The 19407-nt window shown below is 37.3% G+C and overlaps 1 protein-coding gene across 1 annotated transcript in view; it reads left to right on the top strand.

Annotated features, from left to right (window-relative positions):
• The window catches only part of PDZD8 (PDZ domain containing 8), a 52714-nt gene that overhangs the window by 8734 nt on the left and 24573 nt on the right, over nucleotides 1–19407 (top strand). Inside the window, exons 2-3 of the mRNA XM_058029190.1 lie at nucleotides 8707–8829; nucleotides 12837–12939. Coding sequence (XP_057885173.1) covers nucleotides 8707–8829; nucleotides 12837–12939 — 226 coding nt within the window. The remainder of the gene's footprint in view (nucleotides 1–8706; nucleotides 8830–12836; nucleotides 12940–19407) is intronic.

Genomic DNA, 19407 nt, shown 5'->3' with positions numbered 1-19407 from the left:
GGCTCTGGAGAGCTACCTGGTTTGATTTTTTTTTATTTTTTTTTTCCCCTAGTAGCTGCTCTAATTCTATTTAACCTTAAAGCTACTGAGTACAACTTCCCTTCATAACATCTAAATTCTGCTGTTTGGTGCTGCTGGAGCTCAGCAGAGCGGGCTGTGAGCAGCAGTGTCCCCTCCATTAAAGCTCTTCCATGAGGAATTCTACTACACCAGCACACTTCACCCATTTTTGAAGGCTTCCCAGATGCCATAAAGCTCTGTCTGAAATACAGTGTATTACAATGATCAGCCACTGATAATTAATCAGACTGTTACACACACTCAAAGGCAGTAATTAATTGCCAGATATGATGAGCATAAAATTTAATTAGGATAATCACTTGGGAATTAATTTTTTGGCAGTTTTTTTGTTGCTCTGGCTGAAAAACTTACAGGGACACTTTGAGATGTAAATTCAAGTCATTATTTCTTACTTTGTCTTTTAGAAATTATCTGATGATATCTAATGGAAATCAACACTCACATACTTTGTTCCTGACTTTCTTTGCTGAGACTGATGCTAAGCAGGATATTTTCCTGCATCAGTGTCAATGGCAACATTGCTATGAAAAATGCTCACTCAGAAGGAAATGTGTACAAATATTAAAATTCACTTTTGTAATGGCATTAAGTACAAGATTGTGATGTTTGCCAGTGAAATGAAGAAATACTGGTAGTAACCACTACCACATGTGTAAAATGCTTTAAAGTATACTTAAACCTGTGAAAAATAACCTGTCACATAAGTTTTATGTGTGGTATCTTAAAGGTAACCCATTGAGTAGTAAAATTTAAAATGGACTTTTTAATGAATGTCACTTGTGTAGTAAATGGTTTAAACCATTCTTGTTTGCCTGAACTGAAAAAGGAGGAGTAAAAATGGAAGATCCCAGTCTGGTGGTGACATGGCACCAGGGTTCCTGGTGGTGTTTAGATCACCTCTGAATGATCTGGCTTGGTGAATAGTTCCTAAGTAATTAACCAGAGGAAATTACTCCAAAAACTTCAACAGTTGTGTGGTTTTTGTTGGTTTGGTGTTTTTTTAAAGAATAACCATATACTTGCTAACAAAACTTGATGCAGTGTGTTAGAAGAAACAAAACAATCCTAATGTTTCCAAGCAAAGAGTGAATTAGAAAGGGAGGTGGGGTGGGAACAGCAGTGTTAGGCAGGGGTATTGTTCTAAAACAATTCTACAAAAACTCAGATGGTTTTTCTATTCCTCTGTTCCTCTGAATGAAGGGCAAATTAGAGAAAGTGTCCAAATTCATCATGTGAGCAGCTGCTTCTATCAAATGTAATCCCAAGTTGTAATGTGCCATGAGTGCTGCAGGATTTGGAAAGCGCAGGAATCCTTCCTGTTAATTAACCTGCCAAACCCTTCCTGTGTTTGATTGTCATCAGTGGTGCCACAGGTCATGTCCAGACTGAGCTTCTGTGTTACTTGATCCTGTTTACCCTGTGGCTCTAGAAATAAACTGCTGTGACTTGCCTGGGCTGTTGGCTTTGCTTGGGGACAGCAGGCAAATGGCCATGGTGTGTCCCTGGGTCTGTTTGTGCCCTCCCCAGCCCTGCAGCCCCTGAGCTCTGCCAGCCAGCTGCAGAGTCAGCTCAGCTTTGAAAATGCTCCTGCTGGGCCTGAGCTCTCAGGCTGTGAATTGGAGCATCTTCTGTCTCGTCAGAAGTGACTTGATAAATGTAGATTGAGGAGAAGCTTCTGCAGTTTGAGCATTTCTAGAACTTCCTGGAGGAGTGAGGCTAAACCTTGGGAAGCTCTTGCCTAGAATTTCCAGCAGATACAAATATTTTTTCCCTTTTGGTTTACAGCTGTCAGGGACTGCTTTCAGCAGTGAGACATTGTTTTCTGGCTCAGCAGCCTGAGAGATTTTATGTCACTTTATTTCACATGGATGTAGGCTAGGGTTTGGAGCAGAGGATTAAAACTCTTCAGCTCAATGAGTGAGTGATGTTCAGACTCAGACCTCTCATAGAACATCCTCCTCTTTTTGCTGGAACCAGGATTGCAGACAGGTGATGTTTGTAGACTCGAGACTTCCTTATGGGAGAGCATTCTGCTGAAGTGAGCAAAAACAAATGTTTGCCTTACTCACTGGGACCAACCTCTAAACCAGCTGGCTGAAGGCAGAGCTTTGGGGTGGCTTGGGTTTTATTTGCTTTTTTTATGTGTGTGCTTTTTATTTTTTGTTATTTTTTTCCTGCTGCTTTTCCTTGAATGCTTAAAAGCTGGTTGCTAAACCACACCTACTTCTCTTTCAGCTCTAAGTGAACATAAGCACATTCTGTGTTTTCTGTCCCATTTGGAGCAATGCCACAACAATTCAGGCTTTTTGGTTAGACAGGGAAAATTTGTCTTCATCCTGTCAGAATTACAGCAGGATTTTCATCCTTTAATTTGAATCAACAGAACCTGGAAACAGAGACCAGACATTGACTACATTGAGTTAATAAAGCTGTTTCAGTATTTTTGCAATTTAGAATTTGGCAAGTATTCCTGAAATACTAAAGAATATGCACATGGTCAAGTTGAGCTGGTTTGTGGTGATTAGAAAGAAATTTTAGTTAGATTTTTTACCTGTGGCTATTCCAATGCAAGCAGTAAAACCATATCATTGAGACCGTCCATGTTGTATTTGCAACTTCTGTCATATAAGCAAGAAAAAAATCTGTGATCTTTTTTGAAGAAGTTACTAGACTGTTTGCATTTCTTCTTTTGTTTGTTCTTGGGAAGTCAAGAACAAATTGAAGTTTGGGAAGTGTCTTGTCTCAAATGTATGATTCAAGATATACCTCAGAATTACTGAGAAGAAAGAAAACTATTTTAAGAATCTGGAAATGTGTGAAGTTTCTTTGAAGAAAAAAAAAGACTAGTAAAATTTTTTTTTTTTCTTTTGAGGTCTTGGTTTAAAAAAAAAAGGGACTGTTCATCTATTGGGACCTTGTGTGTATGAGCCTCCTACATGTGTGTGGCAGAATATCCTGTAAGACAGTGGGTGGATTGCTAGATCTGATTTGCAGTTTACCATAAAACTTACTAGAAAAAAAAAAAAACCATCTTATTGCAGTGGTTTTTTTCAGGCTGCTTGTAAGCCAGATTTTCATGGCTGTGAGTAAAGCTGAAATAAATCTTATTTGTTATAGAAATCTACCTTAAATTGAATTGTTCAATCCCTGAGTGTAAATACTGATAGAGTTCAGCAGCAGCATAATTTCTTGAGAAATTAATGGAAGCTGGAGAATTGCTTTTGTAAAATCTATAACAAAATCTATAGAGAAACCATTACTGCTACTATTTTTTTTGTTCAAAATAAAGATAAACCTCATTTTTATATCTTCAGTGTGAAGAATGATATAAGCTGTTTACATTATAATACCTGACAAGTGTAACTGTTAGCTGATAAGCACTTCTAAAATCTTATTAAGGTGATCATGTAATTTTAGGAGTGGATTGTAATATTTTAGAATTTTTGTAGAAGTAAAACTTCATCTTAAATTACATGCAGTATAAGAATAGAGGACTTCTTTATGTTTTCAAATATCTGCTCTCAACCCCTCTTTGAAGTTTACATGCTTTACTAGTGCCTGACTTGTGTTTCTGTGACTCAGGTGAAAAACACAATCTGAAAATGACTCAATTCTTAGAGTCATTTTTAGATTGTATTTTGTTGCATAATTCTGTTGCATAATTAGTTAAACATTTTGATTAATCCCCAAACTGAAAATAAATCCAGCAGTTATTCTTTCAACAGTATTTTAGGTAAAAGAAGCTTCACATACAGTAGCACTTGCAAAATTGAAATCTAAATACAGTCTCTCTTTGGATTGTGATAGAATTTTGCTTAACATTCAAGATGAAAATAAAGACTTGCAATGCATTCAGAGTTGCTTTATGCTGAAGATGTTTGCATTTTTGGTTGGTTGATTCTTCTGAGGTTTAAAATCTTTTTTGCCCTTTATTAAAATTCAAATGTTCAGTTAGTGTAACTTCAAAATTCCCAAGCCTGAAAATGTTTTATCTTTATGTCAATAGAGTAGTGCTGGGATTCATATCATTCAAGTGTTTAATGTGGTCTGAAACTGATAGTCAGTAATTTTAAATACTGGTTTAGATACCAAACTTCCTTTTTAAAACAGAGAATAAGTTAAAACTTCTCCTATAACTTATTTTAGAAAAATATTCTCACTTTTTAGCAAAAGCTCTACAAAATCCCACCTTCTCATGCCCTTGGCAATGGAACCATAAGACTTTCTACTTCTCCAAGTAGAAGATGGAGTACTGACAGCTTTTGAATTTTGTTTCTGGCTCTGTTTAGCTCTGAACAATTGTTGGTTTTTTTACTGTGATTCTGGATATTCTTAACTGAAGCAATGAGCAGACACAGAAGCATATGGTTATCATACCAGATAAATCAAATTTTTTTTTATTTCTCAATAGTTTTTCTGATGCAAGTAAAAATATCATTAAATAGGTACTGAGGTGAGCAGTTCATTTGGGGATTAGGTTAATTAAACTAAGGTATGAAAGACTTCTGTCCTCTTTTCTGTTAAAAGTTGGCTAAAGGACCACAAAACAACCATCACAGAATGGTGAATTTAAATTAAAGGGAATGTAGGTCAGACATCTTTAAAATGAAATCCCCAGATCAGACTTGTTCCAAGTGGATGAGTTCTGCCTCCCAGAGAGAATTCTGCCATTGCGGGGCTGGAAGCTCTCGAAGGGAAGGGAAGAAGCTTGGTGTGCTTGGGGTTTTTCTGGATACACTTTTGATGTAGACTTTGAGGGAGGTGCTGCTGAGAGGGAATGAGTCACTGAAGAGAAAATGAGCCCCTGAAGTGACTCTGAAGTCTGGCATGGAGGGAGTGCAGGAGTCCTTCACGCCAAGGAGACACTGCCTGCAGTGCCTGGAAACATTTTTGCTGTGCTTTGTGTATGGATGAGCTTAGTGTTGTGCTATTTTAGTGTCTACCTTTAATCCTATGTATTAATTCACTAACTTTATCTTAATTACCTTCAGTATAATCATCTGACTAATTCCTCATGTGAAGGAAGAATTTTTACTGTTTGTATCTTGCAATATTTGTTAAGGAACGCTCACTGTGCTACTGCTTCTTTTAAATATTTTTTCTGTGGAGTTGAGATTTTTTCATTTGCTTAAATGTCACATGATTGATGAATATTCCTCTTCATATTAATGCTAAGTTTTAGCTAGCTTTTTCTTAAGAGCATGCTGTCTGAATTTCAGACCTTTGGACAAATGAGTTTGTGGAGGGACTCTGATAATTTAAAAAGTTGAAAAGGCATGATAAGCATTTCAAATAAAACACTTTTAAAGCCTTTCTGCAGAGAGAGCATCCATTGCTGGCCTGCTGCAGTCCTGCCATCACAAGGAGAGGAGAGGGATGATGGCTCTGGAAGAAGGTTTTAAAAATTGGGGAAGTTCCCAGGGTTTTCCTACCATGGGGAGAAAGATGGGAGTGCTGTGATGCCCGGCCTGTTGGGAGCATGGATTTCCTGTGGGTGATTTTACAACGTGAGGGAATGGTCCCACCCTGGTACCAGCAGTCCCCATCTGGGTCTGTGTTAGCTCACCAATTCCCAGTGGGAAAGTCTTCCCCAATAAATAGTGTTGTTTTCTGCTTAAATATTCTGACAACTATTCAATTCCCTAGTTTGTAATTGAAATCTACAGGAAGTAGTAATTTGTCCAATGTTTAATTTTGGACATGCACAAACTCTCTGTAAATTAAATAGATAAGTGCTATGATATAAATTTGGAAGGCTCCAGAGCAGCATTAAAACATTAAAAATGCATTTAATGTGAGATATTCAGCTCTTTGTACGTTGCTAGTGCCAATGGAAATAGGTGATGTGTTCCTTTTTTTTTTTTGCTAATGATTTTGCAAATTAGTTGTGATAAGAATGTGAACATAAGTGCTTCTTGGAAATTAAACATGGTGTTGAGACTGCCTTTTAATCCTGTATTTGTAGAAAATTTCAGTAGTACTGCACCAAGTCCCCCAAGCACTGCTAAGTGTTTTATATATTCATGTATATAACTGTATTGGTATTTTAGAATTAATTCCTCTTTAATTCATTGTTGTATAAATTTTTAAAAGGATTTTGAGAATAGAAATCAAAATTACAATAAACATTGTCTTAACCTAGCAAGGAAAATAGCTTTTTCTGGGGATTGTTTCATTATTCTGTGCTGCAGCAAAGGCTTGCAGTGTGTGTTGTACCAACACTTTGTTCTGAAGTCACTTGAGGATGATGTTTTTAGTTTGAATGTGTAGGTGGATATGTCTGCATCCTTACTGGAATGTTTCAGTGTTATTTTGCTTTCCTGTTCTTACTTTTAGGATATAAAATAGATTTGTCCAAGTTTGAGTTCTTGTAGATGTCCTGCAGGATGTGTGAATACATCATCCTGTGAAAGACCTTCAAAATGCCAACACTTTTAGGCATGGTATTTGCAGAAATTGGGAGAGCTGATGGTAACCTAATGAATCCCCTTCCTTTGCCTTTTTTCCCTGCCAGAAATCTTGTTTCACTGAAGCTCAGAATGGTTGTTGTTAGTTTGATGCTCCCATGGATAACTATCTTTATAATAGATTTGGGAGAAGGACTACTGGCAGTTACTGGTACTAACTGAAAAGCAGTTTATTAGTGCTTAAAAATCCTCAAACCTGCAAGTACCTATTCACTCAAAACTTATTATTGTTTTCCAGTGTGCTTGCCTAACTCATCCTTTTCTGCCTAACAAAATCTGAGCTAAGTCTGTATTTTGAGGGGATAAAATCATTCCTAACTGGAGCAAGGTACCTTTGCTTGTACTTGAAGTGAGAAACGTGGGGTGGGTCTGGGCAGGAGGTGATCAGGCCCTGAACTGGGATGGAGTTTTGCAGAATTGAAGCAGTGGGGTCATCTTGGTGGTTTTTTCCCTACCATTATGATGCTTGCTATTACTTTAGTAATTCAAGACCTGTAAGGGAGGATTATGAATAAACTACCAGATCAGTCAGTACTTGAACAAAGCTTATTTTGAGTTAGTTATTTTTGTTATGCTCATAAACCTAAACCATAGCCAGAGTGATTTAATAGCCTCATAATTTTCATGCACAAGACCTTTAAAAAAAAGTATTTAAAAGTGAGTATTTTTATGCGACATATTTCAAAATAGTTTTCTTTATGAAGGAGTTAATGAGGGAGAAACTTGGAACCAAATTAAAGTTAGAAGTTGAATTGGATTTCAGGAGAATAGCTGGAGTGTTGAGTTGTGTTTATTCACAAAGAGAACAAAAGAAATTACTTTCTCATGGCTCTGTATGAGGCTGTTGCTCGCACAGAACCGAAGTGTCTGGAATCAGAGCATGGAGCTGCCTCCCAAAGTGTGTGCTGACAGTTAAAGGATGCTTAATTATTTATTGGAGTTTCTGAAAGTCTTCAGTTCAGCTCCATGTGACTGTTTCCTGAACATATTGTGATCTCCGAATGTGACAAGCAGATGCCTCTGATGGTTGAGCGAACAGTGCTTATGAAAGAAAGAGTTCTTTCTCATGAAATGGCAGAGCCATCCTGCAGCCTCTGCTGCTCCTTTCCTGCTGTTTGTGACTCTCCACACAAATACTTGCTGGGGGGCTGCAGCAGTGACAGAGGATGGCAACCAAGGCACAAGGCAGTGCTGGGAAACGAGAGCAATAAATAAAGACAGAAAGAAGGAATGCCCTCTAAGAGTTTTTTGGTTTTTTTTTTCAAAAACTTCAGCACAGATGCTGTGATATCATTCTTTGTGCAGGGTTGTGGCCCTTGCTGTTGGGATTTTCTGTGTGTGTCAGCCATGTGATGGGGCTGCAGCTGTGCAGCCTCTCCCCCTCCTTCCCTCCCTCAGATCAGGGCTGTGTCCGACACCAGAGCACTATCACTTAAAAACCAAATTGGTATTTATAACTCAGCATTTTCTAATCAAAGAGATGGAATTATGTGGTGAGATAGCTGGTGTTTGGCACAGTTATCTTGAACATGAACTGCTTTTCCTGTGAATCACACACTACAGTGAGGGAAATAAAACTCAAGGGCAAATGTTTAGAATACCTGTATCTTTATTTTTATTCAAGAGGGCTGGCTAAGAAGAGCCACTTAAAGTTTTTTACAAAGTGAGAGAAGAATCAATCTGTGTAACTAAAGTGAACTGTTCACTAGGGTTCACCAACAGTACTGTCATAAAAAGTTTAAGCTTTAGAGTCATAGCACATTTTCATCTTTCTTTGCTGTGATGTTTATGCAGAAAAACTTAAAGACCTGCTAAGATATTTACTGCAGTAGGACTCTTGTGTTAAGTCATGTTTGCAATTGTAAAAATACAATGTGATTTTTACCAGCTTCCAACTTCTTAAAAATTATCTGTGCTAGTAAATGTAATTCAGTCTATTCCTGTGAAGCATTTTTTGTCTGTATTTTTCAGTCTGCTGCATTCAAAAAGCTTCAGTAGCTCCTACTCATTCATTTTGACCAATGAATACATAGGAATGGCAGTATTTCTCTTTTTAAAGAGTGTTAAAGATTCATTACTGTCCTGTTACCTTTTCTATATTTTTGTGTGTTCATGCTGTGTAATGTGAATTAAGAGAAGTTTCTTCTGTATTTTTCAGGTTCAAGCCATTTTTTCCATGTCAGCTATTGCCAACTGATGAATATGAAGATCGAGACCTCTGTATACAGGATTTTCTGTTGATAGAAGGTCGCCTGAGGATCACATTAATTGAATGTACAAGGTATATTTTGGTATATTTTTGTGCATTTCTGCTTATTCTTGACTAAGCAAGGACTTGTGTTTCCTAAGTTTGTAGTAATTATTGTTGTAGGGCAGTTCTGATTTGCAAAGTGGCAACTTTGGTGTTATGATTGCACTCCAACCACAACCTGTACTTTGCTTGAAGTAAAAATGAACAAATGAAAGTTGCAGTTACTTTCTTGAGGCACTTTGGGTTTGTGTGGGGGCAAGCCTTTGCCTTTCTGAATTTTGCCTGGTTACAAGCTCTGTGCCTCCTCTTATTTGCTTAGTTTGCTTTTCTGCCACACCAAATTATGGGTCTCTTTCCAGGACAATATAAATGTTGTAATTATATTACTGTGTTATGTAACCAAAGGGAAATAATGGTTTCACTCAGTCTTACTTAGATAAATCCAAATCACTTTTATAAGGCATTATTTACTGTCTTGGTCTTGAGTAAACAATGGAAAGAAATAAAATCTATTTCCTCCATTCATTGAAGAGAATATTATTCTCTTCAAAGCTGGAGAAAAGGTCTGTGGGCTCTTGGTTTGTTGGGGGTTTTTTGTCAGGCTCTTGGTTTATGTTAGATCTTATCCAAGTAGTACTAAGGCTTTGATGTAGTCATGTGCAGTTCTACTCTTTATGAACTAAACTGCTCTGCAGAAAGACTCTTTTTTAACCTGTTCTTTCATTGCTTGTATTCCCATACCAAATTCTCTTTGCACTTTTTTTTTTCTGTAGCACTGAACAACACTGTACAACATTTGAGCTGTATTTGCTGTACTAATGTGGTGGTCAGGATTTCCTGAAGATATTCTTTTGCTTCTAAGGGTTCTGTGGTGGCAGCAGGGGTTATGTTTTTTGTGATAAAATTCCTGCTTACCTGTCTCCCTGTCTTTGTGATGGTTTCTGTGGATGATCCAAGGATGCTGAATAACTCTGCATTCCTTGGCCACCAGGAGCATTTCCCCTTTGACTGTACTGAGTAAGAAAACTCTCATCACTTTTCATAACAATTCTCCAATTTCAGCCCAGTGATACATTTGTTTTTATCATGAGGGCCAAAATGACCACCTTGCACTGTGATCAGTTGTTCTTGGTTTGGGAAGTAATCTTTAAAAGTTATCTTCCCTGAATCTGGAACACTGAGCAGCACCAACTCTTGAGTTTCTTTGCACTGAGAGCTCAGATTGCTCAGTCTGACATCATTGTGAGCTCTCAGTGATTTCAGCTGTCACAGATGCTTATCAGATGGCTGGGAGAGGATGCAGTTGCTCATTTGTCAGGTCTGACATAATCCAAGTGTTTTATGCAGCTTGGAATTTTTCAACACACACTTGGAAATTGTCTCAGCAGACACTTCTCAGGCAAGATGCCTGACTGCTGGACCCACAGTAATTCCTCAGATCTTCCAGTTGTCCATTCTTTTTTTGAACTAAACAGCTACAACTGCTGTCCATAGAGTCCCTCAGTGAGTAAACACTCTTGTTTGATTTGCATCTGAAGATATTGATGAGGTACAAAGAGAAACAGAGAATTTTGGTAGGGAAGGAAGAAATATACACTATATACAGTGATCAAATTTCCCTTTTTCCTCAGCCCTCTGTGAGTGGTGTGAGTTTGGCTGGGCCAATTCCCAGTGCAGCACTGGGTGCTGACATCCAGGGCTTTCCACTTATATCTGCCATAGGAACCTGAACATTTTTCAACCTCTCATTCTCATTCCAGAATGAAGGATCACTTTAATTTCTGTATGGTTTTCAGTTTTGCTCAGTGCCCCAGAAGATTTTATATTTTCTCAGTAGATGATCTCTGACTTCTCTACAGAATTTGGAAGTAGAATTCTTCCATCTAGTCAGGTAACAGAATTCTGCTGCTTCTCTCATTTAAGTCTGGACATCAGTGGTGAACCTATAGTTGTAAAATGTTTAGCAAACTTTTTCTGTATTATAAATGGCTTGTTTAATTAAATTATACTCTTCACATGACCAAGTACTTGCACTTTTCACACTTCTTTTCTAATTGCAGGCTTGACCATAGCAATTTTCTGCTGTCATGCTGTTGAAAGAAAAACTAAATTTGTTAAAAATTAATGAAAGGTTGGGAACTTTGGTGTAAAGAAATAATAAGGAATATATCTTGCAAATCTTTATCTGACCTGCACAAAAAACTGAAGTTTTCAAAAAATGCAATGCCCTCAAAGAACTAAATTGTTGCAAAAATGCTGTTTTCTGTCATTATCTTAAAACTTTGAAGAAAAAGGGAAAAACAAAGCAACACTGTTAAATTTTGGCTTTATTTCTTTTTAATCAGGAAACACTCTGAAAAAAGTAACAAAGGTAACAAACTCTGATTTTATTAGGCAAGAATACACTTCCAAAACTGTGCCGTAAAGTGGGCACTTCTCAATCTGTAGGATATAGATTTAATATTTAGTAATATATAATAATGTCAGTCTTTATGTGCAGCTGTCTTACAGGATAAATCTTCTTTCTTTGAATATTAATGGAGATACTGTTCAAACAAAAAATTTCTTAGTGTAGCAGAAGTTACAATTTTGCCTTGTCTTTCTGAAATTGGAAATTGAGCTCCGAACTCCAGCAGAGTTTGAGCTCCTACGAGCTCTTTAAAATTTAAATGTGTGGTTTGGCTGCCCTGTGGTGTTTGTTCACCTGACACCAGGTTTGCTGTTAACCTGCTGTAAGGTGAAATCTCAACATGCCTCTTGGTTTTGCTTGTGGCTTGGCTAAAAATTGTTCTATTCCTCTTTTGAGCTGTCTCATGTGCTTGTTTTTCTATCCAGTACAGCAAAATAGCTCCTGGGCTGATATTTTAGAGGAGGGCAGTAAGTGCCCCTGAAACATTTCCCAAGAGTGGGTCTATGTGAGCAAAAGCAAGCTTGAGAGCTGTCACAGTCAGAGAGGTGTTTACCCTCAGGTTGTCTTAATTTTACCAGTTCTGATCATTGGTGAAAGTTGTCTTCAATAACTTTACTTAATTTTCAAAGGATGTTTACTACAAATCTCCACATCTGAAAGATGAGACTTTTTGATTATAAATATTTAACCTAGAAACATTATTTAGCAATGTCAAGATAAACTGAGAAAATTGATGTTTTTCTGACAGCTTGTGTCTGTATCATCTAAGGAGTTGTATAACACATCACAATCACAAATAAGATACTTGGGATGAAAGCTTAGAAATTGTTCTTGTAAAATGTGTATAGAAAGTTTAGGGGGGATTTAAAATCTAACAGCTCTTTTGAATGAGTAAGGCTTGTTTGAATTTTTATATTCCAAAATATTTATCTGCTTCCAGCTACTGTGAGATAAGTTATGAACAACTTGATTGCTGTTCTATAGCCTAAAGTTTATAGTCTGGGTTGTTTTGTTTTGTTTTTTTCAAGTACTAATATCTGTCTGAAAAGCTTTATAGCCTTCTGGAATAGGGTATCATGCATGAAGAACTACTCTGTTATAAATGTTACAACAATCATAGATAAGAGGATCCCAGTTTAGTGAAATACAAATATAAGCAGTAGTAAACTGACTTTAATCTACAGTAGCACTCTCTTAAACCAACAAGAGCTTCACTTTGTGATGTTTAGGATTTAAGTGGAAGACTCTGGTTGCTGTTCCTAAAATAAAACAAAAGCCCTTTATGGGAAAATGCCAGTTGAACGCTTTATTTAAAAACAAACCAACCACTCCCCTCCCAAAAAAAAAAGAAAAAGAAAAAAGAACAGCACTGTAGGAAAAAAGTCAACCCAAAAAAACTCCCTAGCTAAAAATTCTGTTATATTTTACATTTTTGGAGTTCTTCCACTAGAGGGTGGCAGTGTCTTTCCTTTGGTGTAAGGCTGTGCCTGTGCAATCTGTTTTCTCTGGACTTCTGTGTATACACATTGGTAATAATCATGTATAGATGAAGAATAGGGAATTTAATGTGATATCTGGGATGTATGTAATGGTATTACAATTCTTACCATAGACTTTTCTATTTCAGGTTACTGGTGTTTGGATCCTATGAAAGAGAAACAAACGTTCATTGCACACTGGAGCTGAGCAATAATGTTTGGGAAGAAAAATCAAGAAGTTCTATTAAAACGGTAAAAAAAAAAAGGGTGTCATCTTTGCATATTGCACTTTGTCTTCTGCACTTGATATATGGTCTAGAAAGTGTCTTTAGGTAATCAAATGGGTGACAGACCAGAAAAAACCAAACCCAAACAATAGCAGACCAGTTATTTACTTTTTAGTCCACTGACAAATTACCACGTATGGATAACATCGTGCTCAGTTCTCACAGCTGTGCTTGAAACTGTACCTGGTTTGAATATTCTGCCAGCTGTCCAGCTGCATTAAAACAAATAGTGGAAAAATATTTTATAGTCCTGTTATATTTGGGTGGGGCAGTGTTTAGAAAGCAGTGAGTTGAGTTATATTTGGGGTATATTTGGGTGGGGCAGTGTTTAGAAAGCAGTGAGTAAGATTCACCTGTCTTTGCCTGGCCAGTGTTGTAAAGTTGTGTTTTACTAATTATTGCACTTGATAACAGGAATTTAGCAGCATACAGCCTGCAGATTGCCTGCCTTTTTTTTTTCTTTTTTGTGAGGGTGAGATTGACCTTTTTCTATTTCTTCAAAGAAGAGGTGTGATGTATGAAACAGCCTTTCAGTTTTATATTAGAGGGGTATTGTGTTAGTAATCAAATTAAATTGGGCTTGTGCTGAGCATTAAGTAGTGTGCTTATTGAAGAAAACCCCTCAAAGCTTTAACAAGACTGTGTGTTAACAGTTGGTTTCATGCAAAGAAATCACTGGAACAAAAATCCTTGCCCTGAATTTTACCCTCTGCTGAGTGCCACTAACTTAAGCCTTTGCCTTTGTTACCTCTGACTGGAGTTGTGTTTGGAGACCAGCATTATTTTCCACTGGAGCAGCAAGAATGCAGAATTTCAACATCTTATTCAGTTTTCCACCATTGAATTCCACTTTGCATTGGGTCTAAAATCCTTGTAACAAATGTTGTGATCCTTGTTTTTCAGCCTATGTATATTATGTTTTGCCAAAAGGGGAGTATGGCTGAGCAGCAGCTGTGTCTGCAAACATGCACAGATCTGCAGGGTTGGTGCTCTGGCAGTGAAGGTGGCAATGCATTGATTTACCAGTGCACTCCTCTAGACAAATTAGCATGTTGATTATTTTTACAGCACATTCTTTTACACAGAGGAAAGGAAAAACGCTCTGCAGACACTGTGGCACTGATGTGTTTGTGACAGCAGATGGCAGTAGGAGTAAAGGAGTGAGGGTGGAACGGCTTCTTTTAAAACTATGCAAAAGTACTCCCGCGGAGGCTCTCAAAATCTCATCTACTGTGTCAGTATCTAAAGTGAAATGGCAGATTTTTAAATGAAATGGCAGCTTTTAAAAATGTCCTAAGTTTTTGGAAATCTGGCCCTCAATGTACAGAGGGTTTTCTGTGCATCTGTGGTACTGTCCTTCCTTCAGTGGGTTCAAACACTGCCAGAGCAGAGACTCCTCAGTTTGGGTTGCTGCATCTTGAGCTCAGCTGGCACTGGAGAATTCACTGTGCCCAAGCACCTTGAACTTGAGGATTCTGGAATGGTTTAAAGCTCCTGCTTTTGAAATCTCAGTATGGGACAATATTGAAACTGAAAGTTCGCAACTTGCAGAACTATTTTTTATTCAACAGATGTAGCAAAATCATGTAAGTATCTTTTTTTTTAGGAAATCTGGTTAAATTTGCAAGCTAAGTTACAAAATGTTAAGACATCTCACTGAGTGGTAAGAGTATTTTCAAAGATCCTCAACAAAATAGGAAGTGTTGCTTACACATTTAGCACTGGAACTTAGTTATTTTCAGAAATATTTACTGTTTGAGTAGTTAAATAGTAAGTGTTATTTTTCCAAATAAAAAGTTTGCTTCTAGCCTTAATTGTGATTATTAGCACTATTGCAATATTGACTATGAAGCAGCTGATGGCAATACTTTAAATCTTTTTAATATTAAATCTTTATTGTAATGATCAAATTTGCAATACTTACTCAAGATGAAGTTAGAATGAATAACAATTTCAAAAACTACAAAAGAGAAATAGCAGAAAAGTTAAAGGTACATTCTGCTTTAAAAGCTCTAATTTATACAAGCCTCACAAAGGCATGACAATACATCCCCTGATTCAGACTATGTTCTGCAATATTCCTGAGGAAAATTCTCATAACTTTCTATACTTCCTGACATTTTCATTCTTTTTATTGTGTTAGTAGTAGTGATAAAAGATTAGACAGGTTTAATACTTTGTAATGAATTTTGGCAAGACTTTAATCTGATCCCAGAATTTATGGAACGTTAGTAGATGTCACAATTGATTTTGAAAAAAGATGCTGTGTTATTGAATATATCTGGAGCATTATTGAAGTGTCTGTTACAATACAAAGGTGTCTCAGGCTTATGTTTGTCAAATCTGAAACAGGAGTAAGACTTCAGACAGTGATTTGGCACACTCCCATGTGAAACATGTAAACATCTTTAAATACCTTAATTAGCAGTACATGCTGCTGGAATTAAGGTTAATGAGTGCATTGCTATGTAAAAGTGATGTATGGTGAGGATGCAGTAATTAGCATTAGCAGCATAGGACTGGCAGACAGGTGTTCTGTGGTTAAATAATGAGATATCTCTGAATAATGAAATACATGGTTGTAGATATGAAGTGGAGGCTGTGTCATAACTGTGGATGGGTGTGTCCACTGGACTGCAAGTCAGCAGTACCAGGTTGATTTCTACAAACAAAAAGAATTGTTCTATTTTTCTTGGAGCACATCTGTTCAGTGAACCCTGTGCCCTTTCTACCCTTGGTGAGACTCTTTACAGTACCAGCACTTCCTGTGTACTGTTGTGAAAGAACAGCATGATTTTTCAGCAAAAATCAGAATTTCTTTATTTATAAAAGGAAAATAGTCTGCTTTCTGTACAACTGGCATAAGGATGGACATGGAGATGAAGTATGAGTAGCAGAGACCAGAGGTAGCTTTGTAAGTACCCTGTGCATTGACTGCTCTGTATTTGCTGGTGCTTTTCTCTGGATCCACCTCTGTAGAGAGGAATGACTCAAGAGTGCAGTTGTATTGAAGGGAGAATCTTGTCTCTTATGAACTGCTCTGCAAATCTTTGTAGTCATGTTTCTTTTATCTACATACTGATTTTTCTGATAAGGATTAAGTAGTTTTCTAGAAATTGTAGAAACTATTGCAAGGAGTTTGGTATCTTCTGATAATCTTATACATATGTAAACTGTAAATGGTTTGTGCTTTTTATTGGTTGTAAGAATCCAAAGTAATGTGGAGAGGTTCTCCACTGCATACCAAAAATATCTGTTCCAAATTTTCTCTTAAGGTCTTTTTTTATAGAAATTCAGGAGCACAAGGGAACCATTATTGATCATGAAATAAGTTACATTACCCAAGAAAAATTTGAGGGAGCACCTTTAAACTCTGGTGTCAACTATGTTGTCTGAGGTGGTACTGCAGGAATAGCCATGGGTTCCTATTTCTCCACAATTTCTTATTTCTACAGGCAGTAAGTCTTGGAGCTTTTTTTATTGTTGGTAGGGTTTTTCATTATGATTTTTTTGAAATCCCTTCTATAAATATTAACTTTGGCAATACTGAAACTGGATTTCATATTCTGCAAAGTAAAAATTTCCATCTAAAATGCCGCGTCTGGTAGCCCATAGGATTCACTCTGGCAGCAGTTGTCTCAGAAGCACAAAAATATCTCCTGAAGTAATCTAATAATAGAAAGAATTAAAGAATTAAGATTAGCATCCCAATGCTTTTTTATAAATACTGCTTGGTGTTTTCTCCAGTTCATTCTGAACATTGTGATCAGCACTGGAGTAACTCAAGGGGAGGACCTATAACACCACCTTTCAATATTGCACTATAAAAAAAAGAGCAATATTTCTCAGCTTTTCATAAAACTAAATTTCCTTTATCAGGGATTAAGGGCAACTTCAAGGTATTCCAGTACTATAACACATGAATCTAAAATGAAAAATAATGTAAATCAAATCCAGCACCTTCTGAAATGAGTTGCCTGAAGGTACTAAACTATAATGTCAAAATTTAAAGCAACTGTGAAATGTTAATTTGTGAATACATGGAGTTAAATGCCTCACAGTTGGCATTTCACTGTGCTTATTTAACAGCCTGCCATTTCAGTATTTAATCCTATCAAAAGAAAGAAGGAGGATTAAAGCAAGAAAAGCTTTTTGAAAATGTCACTTTTTATGAAAATTCATGATCTTGTAAAACTTGGTAATATTTGTAAATACAATGGGGAATAGTTCTGAGATTTGTGCCTTACATAATATTCTGTAATCTGTCTTTCAAATAAACTTGAAGGCCATCAGGATTTTTTCAGTCTCATCCTAAACATTTAAGTCTTTTGACTTGGGGCTTCAGAAAGCTTTGCTGTGATTTAATGAACAACCTTTTGTGAAAATGCACTGTAGTTCTTTATTACTTAGTAACTGTTCAATATGAACATTTAAAAAACCCCACCAAAACCCCACTGCCAGAGGGGTTTATTTCAGTGTAAATTCAGAAAATTCCTTAGAGCCCAATGCCATTATTTCAGTCCCAGCCTGACCTGGAAGTTGTTACCTGCTCATCAGAAGCTGTGCTGTGCTGCATCCTGGCCATGAGCACCCTTGCTGGGGCAGGCACAAAGTAGAGCTTGCTCCACTCTGGCATTTGGCAGCAGACAGTCCTAAATGCAGAATGTGCATCCAAGGCTGGGGCTTCCCTTCCCTGCTCCTTTTTCTCCCTATGTCCAGATCTAATCCTGAGTAAGCCTGAAGCTTCATGCAGCTTTTGTCCATGAGCAGAGAAAGTCTCACTAAGGACAATTCACCCAACATACCCAACTAAAAGGCTGGAGCCTCTTCCATGACTCTGATAAATCAGGAGGTCACTGCCACATTTTCAGAGGTCAACACCTTGCAAAATATCAGCTTGGAAAACCTCAGCTGGACAGACAGCATCACCATCTGCAATACAACTTTGCTACAAAATCTAAGGGAGATTTCAACTGGAATTAGGTGGCTTCAAATCGAACTCATTTCACTATCCAAGATGAGTAGCTGGCTGCAGAACTCCTAAATCCAAGGAGCATGGATCAGCCTTACTGGCAACTGAGAGTAAGAGCTGGATATGGGGAAGTGCAAGAACACAGAGAGCACTAACAGACATTGACTGCTTGCAACAAATCTGACTTGTTGAGTCTCAAATTGAAAATAGTAGATGAAAAGATTAATGGATAAAATAAGTTGAATGAGAAGCTGTGCTGAGCAGTGCTTAGTGCTCTCTGTGTGCTTGCACTTCCCCATGCCCAGCTCTTACTCTCAGTTGCCAGTAAGGCTGATCCATGCTCCTTGGATTTAGGAGTTCTGCAACCAGCTACTCATCTTGGATAGTGAAATGAGTTTGATTGGAAGCCACCTAATTCCAGTTGAAATCTCCCTTAGATTTTGTAGCCAAGTTGTATTGCAGATGGTGATGCTGTCTATCCAGCTGAGGTTTTCCAAGCTGATATTTTGCAAGGTGTTGACCTTTGAAAATGTGGCAGTGACCTGATTTATCAGTCATGGAAGAGGCTCCAGCCTTTTAGTTGGGTATGTTGGGTGAATTGTCCTTAGTGAGACTTTCTCTATGACTGTTCATGGACAAAAGCTGCATGAAACTTCAGGATTAGTCCTGTTCTCTTTTTTACAGAGCTGATCTGAAAAGAAACCCATTTTTGCTGTGCTTTTACTCATGGAATAGCCAACTTGTAGTACAGATTCTGAGTTACCTTTCAGTTGACTATTTTATGTATCATCCTTGATGCATAGGTACCCAGTTTGACTGTCAGTTGTAAGCTTTTCTTGTCATATTTTAATGTACTGGTTCATTTTTAAAGATATGTAACTATTTACAATAAATTATACCTTTTCCTTAGAAATGCTTGTAAAAGTGATGACTGTTTCAGAGTGTCACCAGATGTGGTGCTGGTGACTCCATTTTTTCCCTTATTCTTGTTGCCTGTTCTGTAACAGGTCCAAATACTGAATGCAGTAGAGAGTTTTAAGTAGGTTTTACAGCAGCTGTCTTTCTCATTTGCAAAGAAATTGATTTACAGTGATAGCTGATCTTGCTAAATAAATAGATGGCTGATGCATGAAAGCTAACTTTGTTTGTGTAAACAGCATGGCTTATTGTAAGAGAGATAACACTGTTTTATTGACCAGAGTACACAAAGTGGTTCCTGGCTAACTCAGTATTTCTGGAATGGCTTTTTCAATTATTCTGTTACATCCTATTGCAAAATTGCATGGCCAGATGAGCTGGCAGCTTGGAGGCTGCCTCACATGACTGAAGTGGAAGGGGAGGGACTTACTTAAACACAGATATCTGCAGCCAGCTTTGGAAAAATTAGCTGGTTCTGTTCTCATTGGTTTGTAGTTTTTTTTTTTTCCTCTTCAGCTTTTTAGTTTACTTTAAAAATATATT

This window comes from Melospiza georgiana, chromosome 8 (genome assembly GCF_028018845.1).
Source record: "Melospiza georgiana isolate bMelGeo1 chromosome 8, bMelGeo1.pri, whole genome shotgun sequence".
NCBI classification, from domain to species: Eukaryota; Metazoa; Chordata; class Aves; order Passeriformes; family Passerellidae; genus Melospiza; species Melospiza georgiana.
This window is presented reverse-complemented; position numbering and strand designations above follow the sequence as displayed.